The sequence below is a fragment of the Scyliorhinus torazame genome, chromosome 15 (genome assembly GCF_047496885.1).
Source record: "Scyliorhinus torazame isolate Kashiwa2021f chromosome 15, sScyTor2.1, whole genome shotgun sequence".
Classification (NCBI taxonomy): Eukaryota; Metazoa; Chordata; class Chondrichthyes; order Carcharhiniformes; family Scyliorhinidae; genus Scyliorhinus; species Scyliorhinus torazame.
Window position 1 is genome coordinate 113,282,665 of NC_092721.1, and position 16,313 is coordinate 113,298,977.

Below are 16,313 nucleotides of genomic sequence, written 5' to 3' on the forward strand. Positions count from 1 at the left end.
GCCAAATTGTTTTCAATTTTTTCTTTATTCATGGTGGCAGTGCTTTCTCATGGATTGTGTCTATTTTTTGAAGAGCAGAATTACATCTGTCCTAGTTTTATCCCTCAGTCCACTTTCCTGAAGCACATTGTGTTATTTGTTTTAGTTGGATTTGCATGTAATTTCCTCTACAAGTCCATTCTAATTTTAATAAAGGAAGTATACAGTCCTCTCTGTAAATTGAATCCTTTAAATATGCCCTCTTAGAACATAGAACATAGAACGATACAGCGCAGTACAGGCCCTTCGGCCCACGATGTTGCACCGTCATGGGAAGTCAAAAAACAAAAGCCATCTAACCTACACTATGCCATTATCATCCATATGCTTATCCAATAAACTTTTAAATGCCCTCAATGTTGGCGAGTTCACTACTGTTGCAGGTAGGGCATTCCACGGCCTCACCACTCTTTGCGTAAAGAACCTACCTCTGACCTCTGTCCTATATCTATTACCCCTCATTTTAAGGCTATGTCCCCTCGTGCTAGCCATTTCCATCCGCGGGAGAAGGCTCTCACTGTCCACCCTATCTAACCCCCTGATCATTTTGTATGCCTCTATTAAGTCTCCTCTTAACCTTCTTCTCTCTAACGAAAACAACCTCAAGTCCATCAGCCCTTCCCTCCATACCAGGCAACATCCTGGTAAATCTCCTTTGCACCCGCTCCAAAGCTTCCACGTCCTTCCTATAATGCAGTGACCAGAACTGTACGCAATACTCCAAATGCGGCCGTACCAGAGTTTTGTACAGCTGCAACATGACCTCATGACTCCGGAACTCAATCCCTCTACCAATAAAGGCCACCAATCCATAGGCCTTCTTCACAACCCTATCAACCTGGGTGGCAACTTTCAGGGATCTATGTACATGGACACCTAGATCCCTCTGCTCATCCACACTTCCAAGAACTTTACCATTAGCCAAATATTCCGCATTCCTGTTATTCCTTCCAAAGTGAATCACCTCACACTTCTCTACAATAAACTCCATTTGCCATCTCTCAGCCCAGCTCTGCAGCTTATCTATGTCCCTCTGTAACCTGCTACATCCTTCCGCACTGTCGACAACACCACCGACTTTAGTGTCATCTGCAAATTTACTCACCCACCCTTCTGCGCCCTCCTCTAGGTCATTGATAAAAATGACAAACAGCAACGGCCCCAGAACAGATCCTTGTGGTACTCCACTTGTAACTGAACTCCATTCTGAACATTTCCCATCAACCACCAGCCTCTGTCTTCTTTCAGCTAGCCAATTTCTAATCCACATCTCTAAATCACCCTCAATCCCCAGCCTCAGTATTTTCTGCAATAGCCTACTGTGGGGAACCTTATCAAACGCTTTACTGAAATCCATATACACCACATCAACTGCTCTACCCTCATCTACCTGTTCAGTCACCTTCTCAAAGAACTCGATAAGGTTTGTGAGGCATGACCTACTCATCACAAAGCCATGCTGACTATCCCTAATCATATTATTCCTATCTAGATGATTACAAATCTTGTCTCTTATAATCCCCTCCAAGACTTTACCCACAACAGACATGAGGCTCACCGCTCTATAGTTGCCAGGGTTATCTCTACCCCACTTCTTGAACAAAGGGACCACATTTGCTATCCTCCAGTCCTCTGGCACTATTCCTGTAGCCAATGATGACATAAAAATCAAAGCCAAAGGCCCAGCAAACTCTTCCCTGGCTTCCCAGAGAATCCTAGGATAAATCCCATCAGGCCCCGGGGACTTATCTATTTTCAGCCTGTCCAGAATTGCCAACACCTCTTCCCTACGTACCTCAATGCCATCTATTCTAATAGCCTGGGTCTCAGCATTCTCCTCCACAACATTCTCTTTTTCATGAGTGAATACTGACGAAAAATATTCATTTAGTATCTCGCCTATCTCTTCAGACTCCACACACAACTTCCCATCCCTGTCCTTGACTGGCCCTACTATAGAACTCTTGAAATGTGTTCTTCTTCAAATAGAATGCAATCAGCTTTATTAACATTCCATAGTAACATATATTCCTGATATCCAAAATTATGCTTCTTGACCACCTCTAATTCCCTCGGATCATAATATTCTTCCTATATTTAGGAGATTAAAAACTGCATAAGTATCGAGACGGGGCTGGTCAATGACTTTGACAGCAATAATGCAACCTTTTTCTGATTTGCATGCTCATCAATCCATATCTTATTTGCCACTTTTTTCACGAAAGATAAGCACTTAATTGATTGAACCCATAGTTCACTTTACGCAGAAATTGTTTGGCGCCAGTATATTTAATATAGTTCAATATATTACAATCTACAGAATTTTTAAAAATGTAAACACATTTTTTACATTTCTTAATTTATTGAACATAGAAAAAGATACCAGTTATCATTTCACAAATGACTTCTGAAGACCACAAAGGCCGATTGGCTCTTTTGTATGGTACATCCGTTTTGGGCTTCAAGATGCACAAGAAAGGCAATTGTAGCAAAATTGTCATTATCAAGCTATTATTTTTCTTAAAGAACAGGGCAATTTGTGTCAGCTGAATTGACTGAAAGTTCAGGGACCAGGGGTTCTTCATGTATGCAAATGTATCCAGTTCAGATTTGTTTGGGATTGTCAATTTGATTTGAAGCTCATCCTTAGTTAATGGTCTATTTTATCAATTTGAGATTAAATGTAATCAGGGGAAAAGGCTCGTTGTCATCCCAGCCATTAGAAGGCAAACTCTCTCTTTGTTGATGCTGTCTGAGAAGATGATAAAGTGCACAGTACCTTGTTCTGTGAATTACCTCAGAGACCTACCTGTGCAGCAAGATGATTCACACTTTCTCAACTCACTTGTTGTTTAAATCCCAAGACCTGTGTTTAGAGCTTTTCTAATCACTCTTACAAACAATTTCATTGAAGATTAACTCCATGGGGAATGATACGTCTGACCGCATTACACAATAACTAGATTCTCCCGGCTGCTGGGTGGTCTCTCAGCAGCTCACTATGGGACAATTGAGTCGGTTATAGAGTACATAATTACTTAGTTTCAGCAGATAATTGAGTATCTGCACCTACAGGATTCATCACAACAGGATCTTCTAACTCGTCCGTCAAATTTCTGAAGTGGGACACAGGGAAATGATTGGCCTACTTTCTAAGTCTGAACTGCATTCAATGTTGGAATAATGGATTTCTTTGTGCTTCTCTGAACAAAACTTAAATTAAGTCTATGAGGACTGTTAAATTTAGCCTTTTTCAATGCCCAAAGGCAATGGGAGACAGCGCAAGCTGTAAACAAGTGAAGAAAAGCTGAACATTGGTATCTCAACTCTGAGAAAATAAAAATTTTAACTTTTCAATAATGGCAAATAGGGTTTTTTCAACATCATTATATTTTTCAAGTGTTGCAGAAATGTTCATTGGCCCAGATTTTGCACTAAAATTAAGAATAACCAAAGGCTGACACCACTAACCATTATTAAAGAATAGAACTATTGCCACCTCACATGCATAGTTAAATATGTAAATCAGGAATTTATTGTCTTAAGTTACTCTGCTTCTCCAGAAGCTTCATTATATTGGTATAACATCAGGAGAAAAGCCATTGAAACACATGGTAACATGTGAAGTTCCTTAGCTACTATTACCCATTATCCAGAAAAGGTTAAAGATTTTCCACGACGGTGTATTTTTAACCGTCTGATAATTCTTGATTATTGCCACTCCACCTCTCTGGTACTGAAACCTTTACAAACGTGCATTCTTATTCCTTCAGATTTTAATTACTGTTGGGGAATTTTTAGAAGTATATATTTTTTCCCTTTTTTCCCTGTTCATTTTAATCCCAACTTTGTCTTCATTTTATTATGCTGACATTGAATTAATTGTTCAAATGTCTCAGTTCAGTATTTGCGTAGCTCAGTAAAGACTCTTCAATCTGATTGGTTGCAGAGGTACACTGTTGCTTACCCTACACAGTTCACAGTTTCCAGATTGCCTGTCAAGGGCGCTCATATGGGAATGTATTTCTAGAGCCTGCCAATTCCAATATGATAACCATAGAATTCTGTGGACAAGTGTAAGGGTAATGATAGGCTAACACTCTTCATTCGCCACTGACTGCAAAATCTGAGCCAATGTTCGCCCTACTTCCAGATTAGCCTTTATTGAACTTTTTTTAATGGCAAATTATCTGTTCTCTTAAGCTATTGTACATAAGAAAAAAGCAAACTTTATTTGCTTGTATTACATCTGGAGTTATTACCTACAGATATAATCCAGTCACTGCACAGTGAAGCCTCAGAACCACTCCCACTCACCATGGACAAGCAACTAAATTGTTACAGTTTTGAATCTCAGACTTGTTCAACAGCTTCATCTAATTGCTGGACAGAATTGTGAAGGAATAAACTGTTCCACACTGCAGTAGTGCACTTCCTGATGATCAGTAACTAAGAGCATTCATGGTACTTATGAAGGAGAATGTAGTATAAAATGATCCTGCTCGAAGAAGGAAAGAAAATGTGAGGGATGAGGAAAGCTAATGTGCATCTAAATGGTCTTTTTTAAAAGATTAAATATACCAACGTATTAAAATATTGTTGATCTTTGCACCTAATGTTATACGGTAGGAAAACATAATCTCAGCATTTGGTTTCAATTTCTCTCAGAGTCTGCAGATGAATGTCCTGCCAACTGTTTTGGGAATGGAGAGTGTATGGCAGGGACATGCCATTGTTTTCTTGGATACATTGGACCGGACTGTGCACGAGGTAAAAACGTCTTGTCATTGCTGTAGGAACTTGTTGAAACCTGTAATCCTGTAAATATCTGTGAGCTGAAATCTCTATATATAGTTGCCAATTTCTTTCAAAATTGATTCGGGACCCGGACTTCAACAGAGTTTGACCAACTCTGGAGACCTTTAAAGTAACGGGCGGGACTTGATTCCAGGATTCCCATCCCAAATCACATGCCGGCAGTTTTCACCGATGCAGGGTAAGGGTACAAGTAGTGAGCCTGCACCCTGTGTTACCAACTTGCCCAATTCTGTTGCGAAGCTAGGTATTTCATACCAACTCCCACTGCCCGCCCCCCCCACAAAACCAGCAGTTTTCATGGAGTCGAGCAGCCTTCTCGCATACACATAGTTCACTGCCTCTTAGGAGCTGAACCTTTTGAAAGGTATGTTTAAAAGGTTTTGCCCATGCTGGCTCCATGCCCTCATACCTCTTCCATGGCCTTCCTGCATCTTTCAGACCCCCTCACCCAGTATGTATTATACAATAACAAATGCAAGTCTTGAAATGCACTTTAAAAACCAATTCAAAAATTTCCCTTGGGGGAAAAAAACCTGGTACTCTTACAGTCCTATAAAAATGTCAATCAGACAGAGCCATTGTAGCATGAATAACAAAAGCGTCACCTCAGTTGACACCTCTTTGGTCAATTTTTTTAAAAAATTTGTTCATGAAAAATGGGCATTGTAGGCTGTGCCAGCATTTATTGCCCATCCCTAATTGTCATTGAGGAAGCAGTTAAGAGTCAACCACATTGCTGGGGGTCACATGTAGGTCAGACCAGGTAAGGACGGCAGATTTCCTTCCTTAAAGGAAGGAAGGTTAGTGAACCACATGGGTTTTCACAACAGTCGACAATTGTTTCATGGTCATCATTGGGCTTTTAATTCCAGATTTCAATGAATTCAAATTTCACCATCTGCACTGGGGGGATTTGAACCTGGATCCCCAGAGCATTTCTCTGGGTCTCTGGTTTACTAGTCCGGTGTCAATACCACTAAGCCACTGCCTCCCCCTAAATAAACATACAGACATCATAAAAGAAAGAATGACCTGTCATAATCTCATCAGGATGTCAATCAATGAAAGTAAACATTCCCATTGTGGAACAAATCTATTAATGAGTGCAGGAGCCCAGCCAAGCATTCATAATGGCACCAAAGAATCCCTACACTGCAGAAGGAGGCCATTTGGCCCATTGGGTCTGCACCGACCCTCTAAAAGAGCACCCCGACATGCACATATTTGGAAACTAACGGGGAATTTAGCATGGCCAGCCTACCTAACCTGCACATCTTTAGACTGTGGGAGAAAATCAAAGTATCCAGGAGAAACCCACGCAAACAGGGGGAGAATGTACAAACTCCACACAGTCACTGAAGGTCAGAATCAAACCTGGGTCCCTGGTGCTGTGAGGCACTGGTGATAACCATTCTGCCACCGTACTGCCCTCTGTGAACTTTATCAACAGAAACAGTTGACCAGACATATGGGAGGGGATTCTCCGTCCCGCAGCACCCTTTTTCTGATGTGGCACGCCCCCGCCGGCTGTGGGATTCTCCATCCCAGTAGCGGTCAATGGGGTTTACCATTGTGGGCACACCCCTGCCTTCGGGAAATCCGCAGACGTGAGTGCGTTGTCGACGAAAAGGAGGATCCCGCCGGCGGAGAATCCAGCTGATGTTCGCTGGATGGTGCAGGAGGGGAAGAATCCAGTTGCTGTGGTGTCCATAGATACAAATGATATATGTAGCAACAAGAAAGATGTTCTGTCATGGGCAAATAAACAGCTTGAGGTTAAATTAAAAAGCAGAAGCACAGAAGTGATAATCTCTGGATTGCTACCTAGGTCATGAGCTGATTGGCGTAGAGTAAATAAGATCAGAGAGTTGAATGTGTGGCTCAAAGTTTGGTGTGAGAAATGGGTTTCAATTCCTAAGCCACTGGCATTAGTACTGGGGAAAGAGGGATCTGTTCCGCCAGGGTGAACTTCACTTGAACTGCACTGAAACCAGTGCCCTGATGAATTGTATAACTAGGGGTGTAAAGAGGATGTTAAACAAAATATTGGGGGAGAAAATTCATGTGAGGAAAGAGTTTGAAAGTTAATAAGAAAGAGTAAAGCGATAGAGCAGGATACTGATACAGGTATTGATAACCAGAGTGTGGCAGCAAAGGACACAGTGCAAACATCAGAATATACCAGCAAATAGGTTCAGAGTAGGAAAAGCTATAAAAAGATAGAGAACGGGATTCTGTGATCCCCAGCCGCGTGTTTCTCGGTGGCGCACCATTCGCTTGTGGCGGGGTTCTGTCTTACCGCCGCTTGTCAATGGGATTTCCCATTGAAGCCAACCTACGCTGCTGGGAAACCCACTGGTGGGGGTGTGCTGCCAGCGAGAAAAGAAATCTCAATGGCTGAAGAATTGAAGCCATAATGAAAGTTTCTTTATCTGTATGCATGATGTATGTGGGGTGCAGGAAAGAGGAGTTGAGACCACCAGCAGATCAGCCATACTTGTGTTGAATGGTGGAGTAGGCTCAAAGAGCCAAATAGCCTGCTCGTCCTATTTCTTATGTTCTGATAATTGGCTGCTCGACAGGTGGCCGCAACATTGAGTCCTGCCACTGGTAATCTCCAGAGGCAGCAGAAATCTTCTGCTGTCATTTTACCAGCCCATCTCCGGACGGCTAGTAAAATCCATCCCATTAATCCTGTTCCTCTGGAGGTGCTGCCTGACTTGCTGAGTATTTTCATCATTTTCTGTTGTGAATTCAGATTTCCAGTATTTTGCTTTTTCAGGGTGGGAGAATGTTGGAGCAAGAGGTTTATGAGCATTGTCTTTCAATGGCCCACAAATATTACGTGGAGCTTGGGAGATCATTCCAACTCCTCCTGAGTCCACACTGAAGTGATTTAAAAGTTAGAAATCTCTCTTTCCCAAGCAGCTTGCAACTGTCCCTTTTATGCATGCTGGCATGCATGCCAAGTGCCTGATAACACTGAAGATGGCACAGAATAAATAAACCGTGCTTGTATTACTCTATCCTAATAATCAATAGAGAAAATGGTTCCTGTTTTACACTGGGCTTTCCTGAAATACAAAATGCCTGTTCAATGCCCTGGTCTAGCCGGCATGCTGAAAGTCAAGCTGATCCGACCTGAGCCTCTGTCTTCTCCAATGTCTGACCCTGTTTCCTGAGAATCACAATGAACCTGTTGTCTTTACTGTTATTGCTGTTGAAATTTAATGAGCGTACATGTTTGCAACATGAAATGGGATATGACATTTTATCTGAAGCTGCAATTTAGTTGCAGTTTACATTGTGCATAGAACATAGAACATAGAACATAGAACATTACAGCGCAGTACAGGCCCTTCGGCCCTCGATGTTGCGCCGACCTGTGAAACCACTCTAAAGCCCATCTACACTATTCCCTTATCGTCCATATGTCTATCCAATGACCATTTGAATGCCCTTAGTGTTCGCGAGTCCACTACTGTTGCAGGCAGGGCAGTCCACACCCTTACTACTCTCTGAGTAAAGAACCTACCTCTGACATCTGTCCTATATCTATATCCCCTCAATTTAAAGCTATGTCCCCTCGTGCTAGACATCACCATCCGAGGAAAAAGGCTCTCACTGTCCACCCTACCTAATCCTCTGATCATCTTGTATGCCTCAATTAAGTCACCTCTTAACCTTCTTCTCTCTAACAAAAACAGCCTTAAGTCCCTCAACCTTTCCTCATAAGATCTTCCCTCCATACCAGGCAACATTCTGGTAAATCTCCTCTGCACCCTTTCCAATGCTTCCACATCCTTCCTATAATGCGGCGACCAGAATTGCACGCAATACTCCAAATGCGGCCGCACCAGAGTTTTATAACTCTGGCATACATGTCAAATGTTTGGCGTTTTTGCTGGGAAATGTAACAGGACCACAGGAAATTCATTGTATATTTCACCTTTCATGCTAAGCAGGATAACCTTTACACTGGCTCAGCCGATATCTTTTTAAGTCTACTGATTCCTCGTGTAATAGGTATCTGAGGTCAAGTTGGAGCAATGTCCTCTGTTGCCTGCTCACTGTTTCTCTGATAACTAATCAGATAAAGAGTACTGTGGCCTGTGCAGGAGCAGCAACTAAGTTGTGTAACCAACTCTCAGAAATTCTTCCCCTTAAGAACATTCCTGGACTCATTCCCAGTTAATTTCAAGCTGTATTAAGGTGGCTCAATTTTGAGCTCCCTCTGCGAGCAGAATGAAAAACGGATGGTGCTTTCGAATGCACTTGGGTGTTAAAGATTAAAATTTAGTAGAACAGTGTTTGATGTATAGTATACAATGGATAATATAGTATATAAATAGACAACAATCTTTTCAATGTGAGAAACACAATACCTTGGTCTCACTTTATTTTGGCGAGTCACAACTTTTACGTGCAGTGTTCTTGACCTTAGCTGTCTGGGAAGCAAAAGAAAGCTGGAGAGAGAGGACAACCTAAAGGGCCTGTAGGTTTGGGCCACTCATGTATGCTTCCTAAGCACTCGAGAATTTTGTCAATGGGGCCTGAAATCAAGTTGCCTGCCTCTTAGCTGCAGAATTATATTTAACTCGAGCAGAACTACTTGGCAGGAAGGAGAAGGACCAGATTATAAATGGAGAAATTTCAAATTTGAACTTGCATAAATTGCTGAAGTCCATAGCATGGTTATGACCTTGTGGCAGAATTTGCAGTTTTATACCAATTTTATTGGTGAGTGGTTATATTCCTAGTATTTCAGCTCATTAATGAACAAAATACCAGAAACTCAAACAAAAGGTAGTTGGTTGGAGGTGAATAAACATTTTGACATGTTTAGAATGCATCAATGAAAGACTTGGCTAAGCTGCCTCCATTATCAGAATTGAATGGTCATAGTGACTTTGCTTTCATTCTCTCTCGCAGCATCCTGCCCTGTTCTGTGTAGTGGCAATGGTCAGTATGTGAAAGGAAGCTGCTTGTGCCACAGTGGTTGGAAGGGAGCAGAATGTGACATTCCGACAAACCAGTGCCTTGACCCATCTTGTGGCAACCATGGCACCTGCATCATGGGGACCTGCATCTGCAATTCTGGCTACAAAGGAGAGAGCTGTGAACAAGGTAGGTGCCCAGTTGCATCGTTAATCATTTATTGTCGAAATGTCTGAATTTACTCAGGATGAGAAACAGAGAATTTAATCCTCTCTCAGACTCCTTCACAAGAAAAATACTGAAAGGTTACAGCCAGTAAAGATAAGATTAATGCAACTATTGTGCTCTAGATTGAAAGGGTTCATTATAGCATGAAAAAATAGGATGAAGGTTATAGTAAAAGTCAATTCGGACTTGCGTACTTCCTATTATTTCCCCTGCCTGAAAGCTAAGGTGGCCTGGTGTTCCGTTAGCTGTTGTTAAGCCATGGCTAAAGTCTTCACATTTTTCTTCCCAGTGACCTCTAGTTAGGATGATTAATTACAATGAGGTAGCCTCTTGTCAAGTTGGTTTCTGACCTTTGTTTCTGGGACCACAATCATCTGTTAGCACAGAGGAGCAGTAGGCTCACTTTTTACAGCTTCTCCTTTTCTAAACACTTTGTTCCTCTGTTGAGCAACGGCGTGACACATAGGCCATGTAGAAAGCATTTTGTATGAACCCAGGTCTTCTGATGCTTGACTATTTTTAGGCAGCCTCACCCGTTGCTACTTGTGTACTCATGTTACTTTAATAAATTTGAACACTAATGACAGGATGTGGGCCTTGCATGTATGAAAGTAATGCCTGCTGTGGCTTTTTGTATAACGTTTTGGCACGTGCACTAGAAACAAATCATAACTGTCGGTTGGAATGATCACACCCCTTTTGTGGCACAGTTCAGGTGAAGTACACCACATGAGTCACCAATTGGTGGCTAAATTTTTGCTTGTCTTCAATTGCAGTTGCTGGAACTTTCGGGACTTCCGGCAAGGCGGGTGAGCCACTGATATCTTAGTTTGCATCGGCAGGACTAGAAGATCCCGCCAGCATGAAGGGCTGGAAAATTCCGGCCAGTATTTCTGAATTACACCATTCCTTCCTCCCCCCTTTCCCCATACTCTTGGGAGTACCATGTCATCTGGTGACATGAGTTTATGAAACAAGGAGCACAAGTCAGCCATTTCTTGATGTACTATAACTGTGCTGGTAGCACTAACTGGTGCAGGGGTCTCCACTCTCACCATTAGGTACCCATTCTGCAAATGGCACTGAGGAAAGAAATGACACTTGGAATGAAGCAACATCATTCATATGTGACAGAATATTATCTGCATCTATGAAGAAGACTTGCATTAAAAAAACAATTTGTTGTCTGGATTATACACGTGCATATAATCCTGATATGCAGTTGTTATTTATATTTTATATATATATATATATATATACTCATTTCCAGATTTGAAGGGAATATATATGCATGGCCCTTAACTTCCTGGTTCCCCACTGTCACATTTAGGCGGTACTGCAGTGATGCGCTGGGAAACCCCTCTAGGAAGTTCCCACACAAGGATTTACCCATCAATTTCCCAGAAGTGCTAATTTCCGCTGCACAATTGTGCTGGGCTGGGAACCATCTGACAGAAGCAATTTAAATTGCTAACTTTGGATGGTTCTGCTTGTTCTACCCTGAGAGTTACTCTGAACAAGTTGGAAGAAAAAAAATCACTTCTAACTCCAGATTAGTTATTTAAAAGACCTAGACCCAGCCTTGCACGGGACAACCCCAAACACACGACCCCCCATATCACCCAATATGGGTGATGCCCCATATCACCCAAACCCTGAAGTGATGCCCCAACCACCCTGCAACTCTTCTCCTGGTCCAGTTCGATCCCCTTCGCACACTCCAGCCCCACCTCCCCCCATTCCTTGCCGGTCTCTCCCTGCCCCCTCCCCCCAAGGCTTTGATGGCCTTGACCTTGTCTGTGCCCGGGCGCACACCCTGCTGAGATATCTGGTCACCTAAGAACTTCAGCGTCGACATGTCAAAGCAACACTTGGCCCTGTTCAGCTTCAGGCCATTGGCATGGACATGGCGGAATACCTGCTGGAGACGAGAGATGTGCTCTTCGGGGGTTGTGGACCATATGATAACGTCGTTCACATACACACAAACCCCTTCAATGCCGTCCATCATCTGCTCCATGATTCTATGGAAGATCTCCAAGGCCGAGACAATGCCGAACGGCATACGATTATAGTAGTACCTGCCAAACGGTGTGTTGAAGGTGCAGAGCCTTCTGCTGGACTCATCCAGCTGGATTTGCCAGAATTCATGTAACACATCTAACTGTGTGAAAAACCGGGCGTGTGCCATCTCACTTGTTAGTTCCTCCCGCTTTGGGACGGAGTAGTGTTCCCGCATTATATTCTGATTGAGATCCTTGGGATCAATGCAGATGCACAGCTCCCCCGAAGGCTTCTTTACACATACCATCGAGCTGGCCCAGTCAGTCGGTTCTGTAACTTTGGAGATGATGCCCTGGTCCTGAAGATCCTTTATCTGCGCCTTCAGGCACTCCTTTAGTGGAGCCGGGACCCGGCGTGGCGCGTGGACCACAGGCGTGGCATCAGGCCGCAGCAGGGTTTTGTACCGAATGCCCATCCCGTCAAACACATCCGGATACTGAGCAAGGATGCCGTCAATGCCGGCTCGAAGATCCACGTTGGGGAAGGTCATTGTGTAGACCCGCTGCACAAGGTTTAGCAGCTTGCATGCATGTGCGCCGAGCAGGGAGGCCCTGTCTGGCTTGACGATTTCAAACCTTAGCCTTGCGTGAATGCTCCTGTTGGAGACAAGCAGATGGCAGGATGGCTGTGATGGCATTGCCGTTATAGTCCAGGAGCTGGCAGGCTGCTGGAAGGAGCTTGGGTGGCTTCTTGATGCGGTTGAAATCTGCCTGTGAAAGGAGATTGGCAGAAGCACCTGTGTCCAGCTTAAACTGGATGGAGCATTGATTTACTTGCATCACCGCACGTCATTCGTCCGCAGAATCCACAGTGAGGATGGGCAGGCACCGTGATGATGTCGGTGAGGCAAGTTCACATGTGGTGATGATGCCCACATAGTCGGGGGACTCCAGGCAATCATCCTCTGGATCCGTTATACTGCCAGGATCAGAAGCCTGGAAACCTTGTTGGACACTCCGAATGCGCTTGCATTGGAATTGGGAGCACTGGCCCTTGACTGGTGGTGCAGACCTGCACAAGGCTGCATAGTGTCCAGGCTTTCCGCAATTTAAACAGCGCCTGCCTCTTGCAGGGCAGTGTTTCTTTAAGTGGGCGGTGCTGCAGTTCGGGCATGTCATGACGTCGTTACGCTCCGTGCGTCGTCGCACATGCGCAGTGCGGTCGGCAGACGTTCGCACCTGCGCAGTGTGGTGATCGGCCGCTTTGTTATCCCATTCGCATCGCGCATGCGTGGGGCTCCGGGAAGAGCACGCGACATGGCCGCTTTCATCAACGCTGAGGCGCTGCATCCGATCGATGGCCTGCACACTCTCTGCCTTGTGGGAGGCAAGTTTCTCATTTTCAGCCGATTATTATTGGGAATACCAATTTTTGGCGTGCTCATGCACTGTACATGTTTCAATCGCAACTGACAGGGTCATATGCTTGATTTTTAAAAGCTGCTCTCTGAGGATCAGAGTGACTCCAAAAACGATTTGGTCTCTAATCATGGAGTCAGCAATATCACCAAAGTTGCAGGACAGTGCTAGTAGACGGAGATGAGTTAGGAAGGAGTTGAAAGATTCATCTTTACCTTGTAGGTGTTGTTTGAATATATAGTACTCGAAGATTTCATTGGTGTCCACTTCACAATGACTATCAAACTTGTCCAGGAAGGTCTGAAACTTTGTCTTGTCCTGGCCTTCGGTGAAGTTAAACGAGTTGAAGAGTTTGATGGCTTGATCCCCCGCAGTTGAGTGGAGAAGCGCGATCTTTCTTGTATCAGACGCACCCTCGAGATCTGAAGCTGCGATGTACCTTTGCTTGAAAGTCCGCCAGTTGGCACTGAGATTGCCGGAGGTCCGCAGCTGTTGAGGAGCCTGGATCTTCTCCATGGTGCCGGGATACATTTGCTGGTCGTCACGGAACAGATTGAGGTAAACCACCTAGGGATAGCAGTTTTCTGGTACCATGTCGTGTTAAGCACACTGAGCTAACACGGGCTGCAACTGGATGCATCTATAACTGAAATATACTCCAGATATTGAAGTTAGTTCAATTTGATTTATTGAACCTGTCACACAGTTAGCACAGCTCTCTGTGAGTTCGACTCTCTGCTAACCTAAGTGTGATTACTCTGTCTGACTGAACCAGACGAGCTCTTAGCCACATGCTGTAGGTGTTATGTGATATATACACCGGACTCACTCTGTAGATGTCCCAAGTGGAAAGAGGCGGAGTGTGAGTGCCTCGTGCCTTTTGTAGTGGGAAACCACCCCCAAGTGTTTTGCCTGCTGATTGGTTATGTCCTGTTCTCTGTGTTCATTAGCTGCCTGTCTGTATCTCATGTGCATGTCTGCATATCATGACAGGTATTGGGAGATAAATTGTTTGCCAGTACTGACATTTTCTCATGCTCTCCTTTTTGCATCAGTGAATTGTCATGATATTCAAACACACACATCATGATGGACACACTCACAGGCAAATCAGAGTACACAACACCACAACCAATGACAGACAAGAACACCAACCATATAAAAAGCACGAGCACGACACCTGGTGGTCAGTAGGTCTGGGGAGAAGGGAACAAGAAAGAGCTGTTAAAACACCACAAGCAGGGAACCCCCCACGTGCAGAGTGCAAAGACCAAACTGTAAATAGTAAGTTTAAATAAAGAAGCGTTGTACCATATGCAACTGTGTTGGCTCATCTGTGTGTCAGAACACCCAACACCACATGGTACAGGAGTGGATCGATACCTGCCTACTAACCTGCCATTCTGGACATGGACCACACCGGCAAACCGCAGCCGATGCAAGTCACGGGGAACCTAGGTACCAACTGGAAGCTCTACAGGCAGCGATTTGACCTGTACATCCGTGCCACCGAAAAACAGAATGTCTCGGATGACTCGAAGATTGCAATGCTCCTCTTCTACGCAGGTCCGCACGCAACCGACGTCTTCAACTCACTGGTGTTCGAAGAAGGCGAAAGCCAAGCCAAATATGACACGGTCATCCTCAAGCTGGACCAGCACTTTCAAGTTGAAGTAAATGAAAGTTTTGAAAGATACCTCTTTCAGCAACGCCTGCAAGGTAAGGAGGAGCTTTTTCAACCCTTTTTGACGCACCTCCGGATTCTAGCGCAGTCCTGCGGTTACGGCACCACCACAGAGTCCATGATCAGGGACCAGATTGTTTTTGGCGTTGCCTCTAGTGGCCTACGCCAGCAGCTTCTAAAAATGAAAAGCCTTACCTTAGCGTCTGCTGTGGAAGCCTGTGTCCTCCACGAAAATGCTACCTGCCGTTTTGCCCGATTTCAGGCGTCCGAGTTGGCACGGAGGGGGTCCCCAGCCGTCGAATCGGCAAGCCAGGCCGCCCACGACGTCGAACGCATCCAGGCCGTCGATTACTTCCCGACCCACGGCCCGGACGACAGCGGCCGCTTCCCGCGCTTTTCGCGGTCTCCCGCGCAGGTGCGCGCCAAAAATAACGGCCACAACGAGGGACGCACTGCGCAGGCGCGCCCACCGCAAGATCGCACTGCGCATGCGCAGTGGCGCAACGAACGCCGTGACGTCATGACGTGCGGCAATTGTGGAGCTCTACATTTAAAAGGGCAATGTCCAGCAAAAAACCGACAGTGCCACAGATGTGGCACGATGGGCCACTACGCAGCCCACTGTCGTTCGGCTCAACCCATGGATCCGGCGCATCCTCGACAACCTCGCAGACGAGTCAGGACCGTCCAGCCCACGCATCAAGACTTCCAGTTAAGTGATGCAGATGACCAGGATGCCTTCCGAGTTTCCGTCATAGATGTCAACAAGGTCAATGCCATCAATCCAGCCGATGAGTGGTGTGCCACCCTGACGGTCAACCGATCTCGCGTCGCCTTCCGTCTGGACACCGGAGCATCCGCCAACCTGATTGCTTACTCTGCAGTCCAGGCCATGAAGGTCAAACCACCCATCACGCCATCCCGGCTCAAGATGGTTGACTATAACGGGAACGTCATCCCGTCCATAGGATCTTGCCAGCTACAGGTGACTCACAAGAGGTACACGGCCACACTCCCCTTCGAAGTTGTCGGCTCATCAAAGGACTCGTTACTGGGCGCACAGGCGTGTAAGGTCCTTCACCTGGTACAGCGCATTATGTCTCTCTCTCCAGATGAGACATCCGACTTCCCGGATGCTGAGTTCCACGCAAATCTCCATTCCCTCCTTGCTCACAACCAGGAGG

The 16,313-nt window shown here is 45.0% G+C and overlaps 1 protein-coding gene across 11 annotated transcripts in view; it reads left to right on the forward strand.

The window, feature by feature from the left end:
- The window catches only part of tenm4 (teneurin transmembrane protein 4), a 3,407,721-nt gene that overhangs the window by 3,168,610 nt on the left and 222,798 nt on the right, over window positions 1-16,313 (forward strand). For all 11 annotated transcript variants that reach the window (XM_072476554.1, XM_072476555.1, XM_072476556.1 and 8 more), the window contains 2 exons: window positions 4,708-4,809; window positions 9,790-9,984. In XM_072476554.1, coding sequence (XP_072332655.1) covers window positions 4,708-4,809; window positions 9,790-9,984 — 297 coding nt within the window. The remainder of the gene's footprint in view (window positions 1-4,707; window positions 4,810-9,789; window positions 9,985-16,313) is intronic.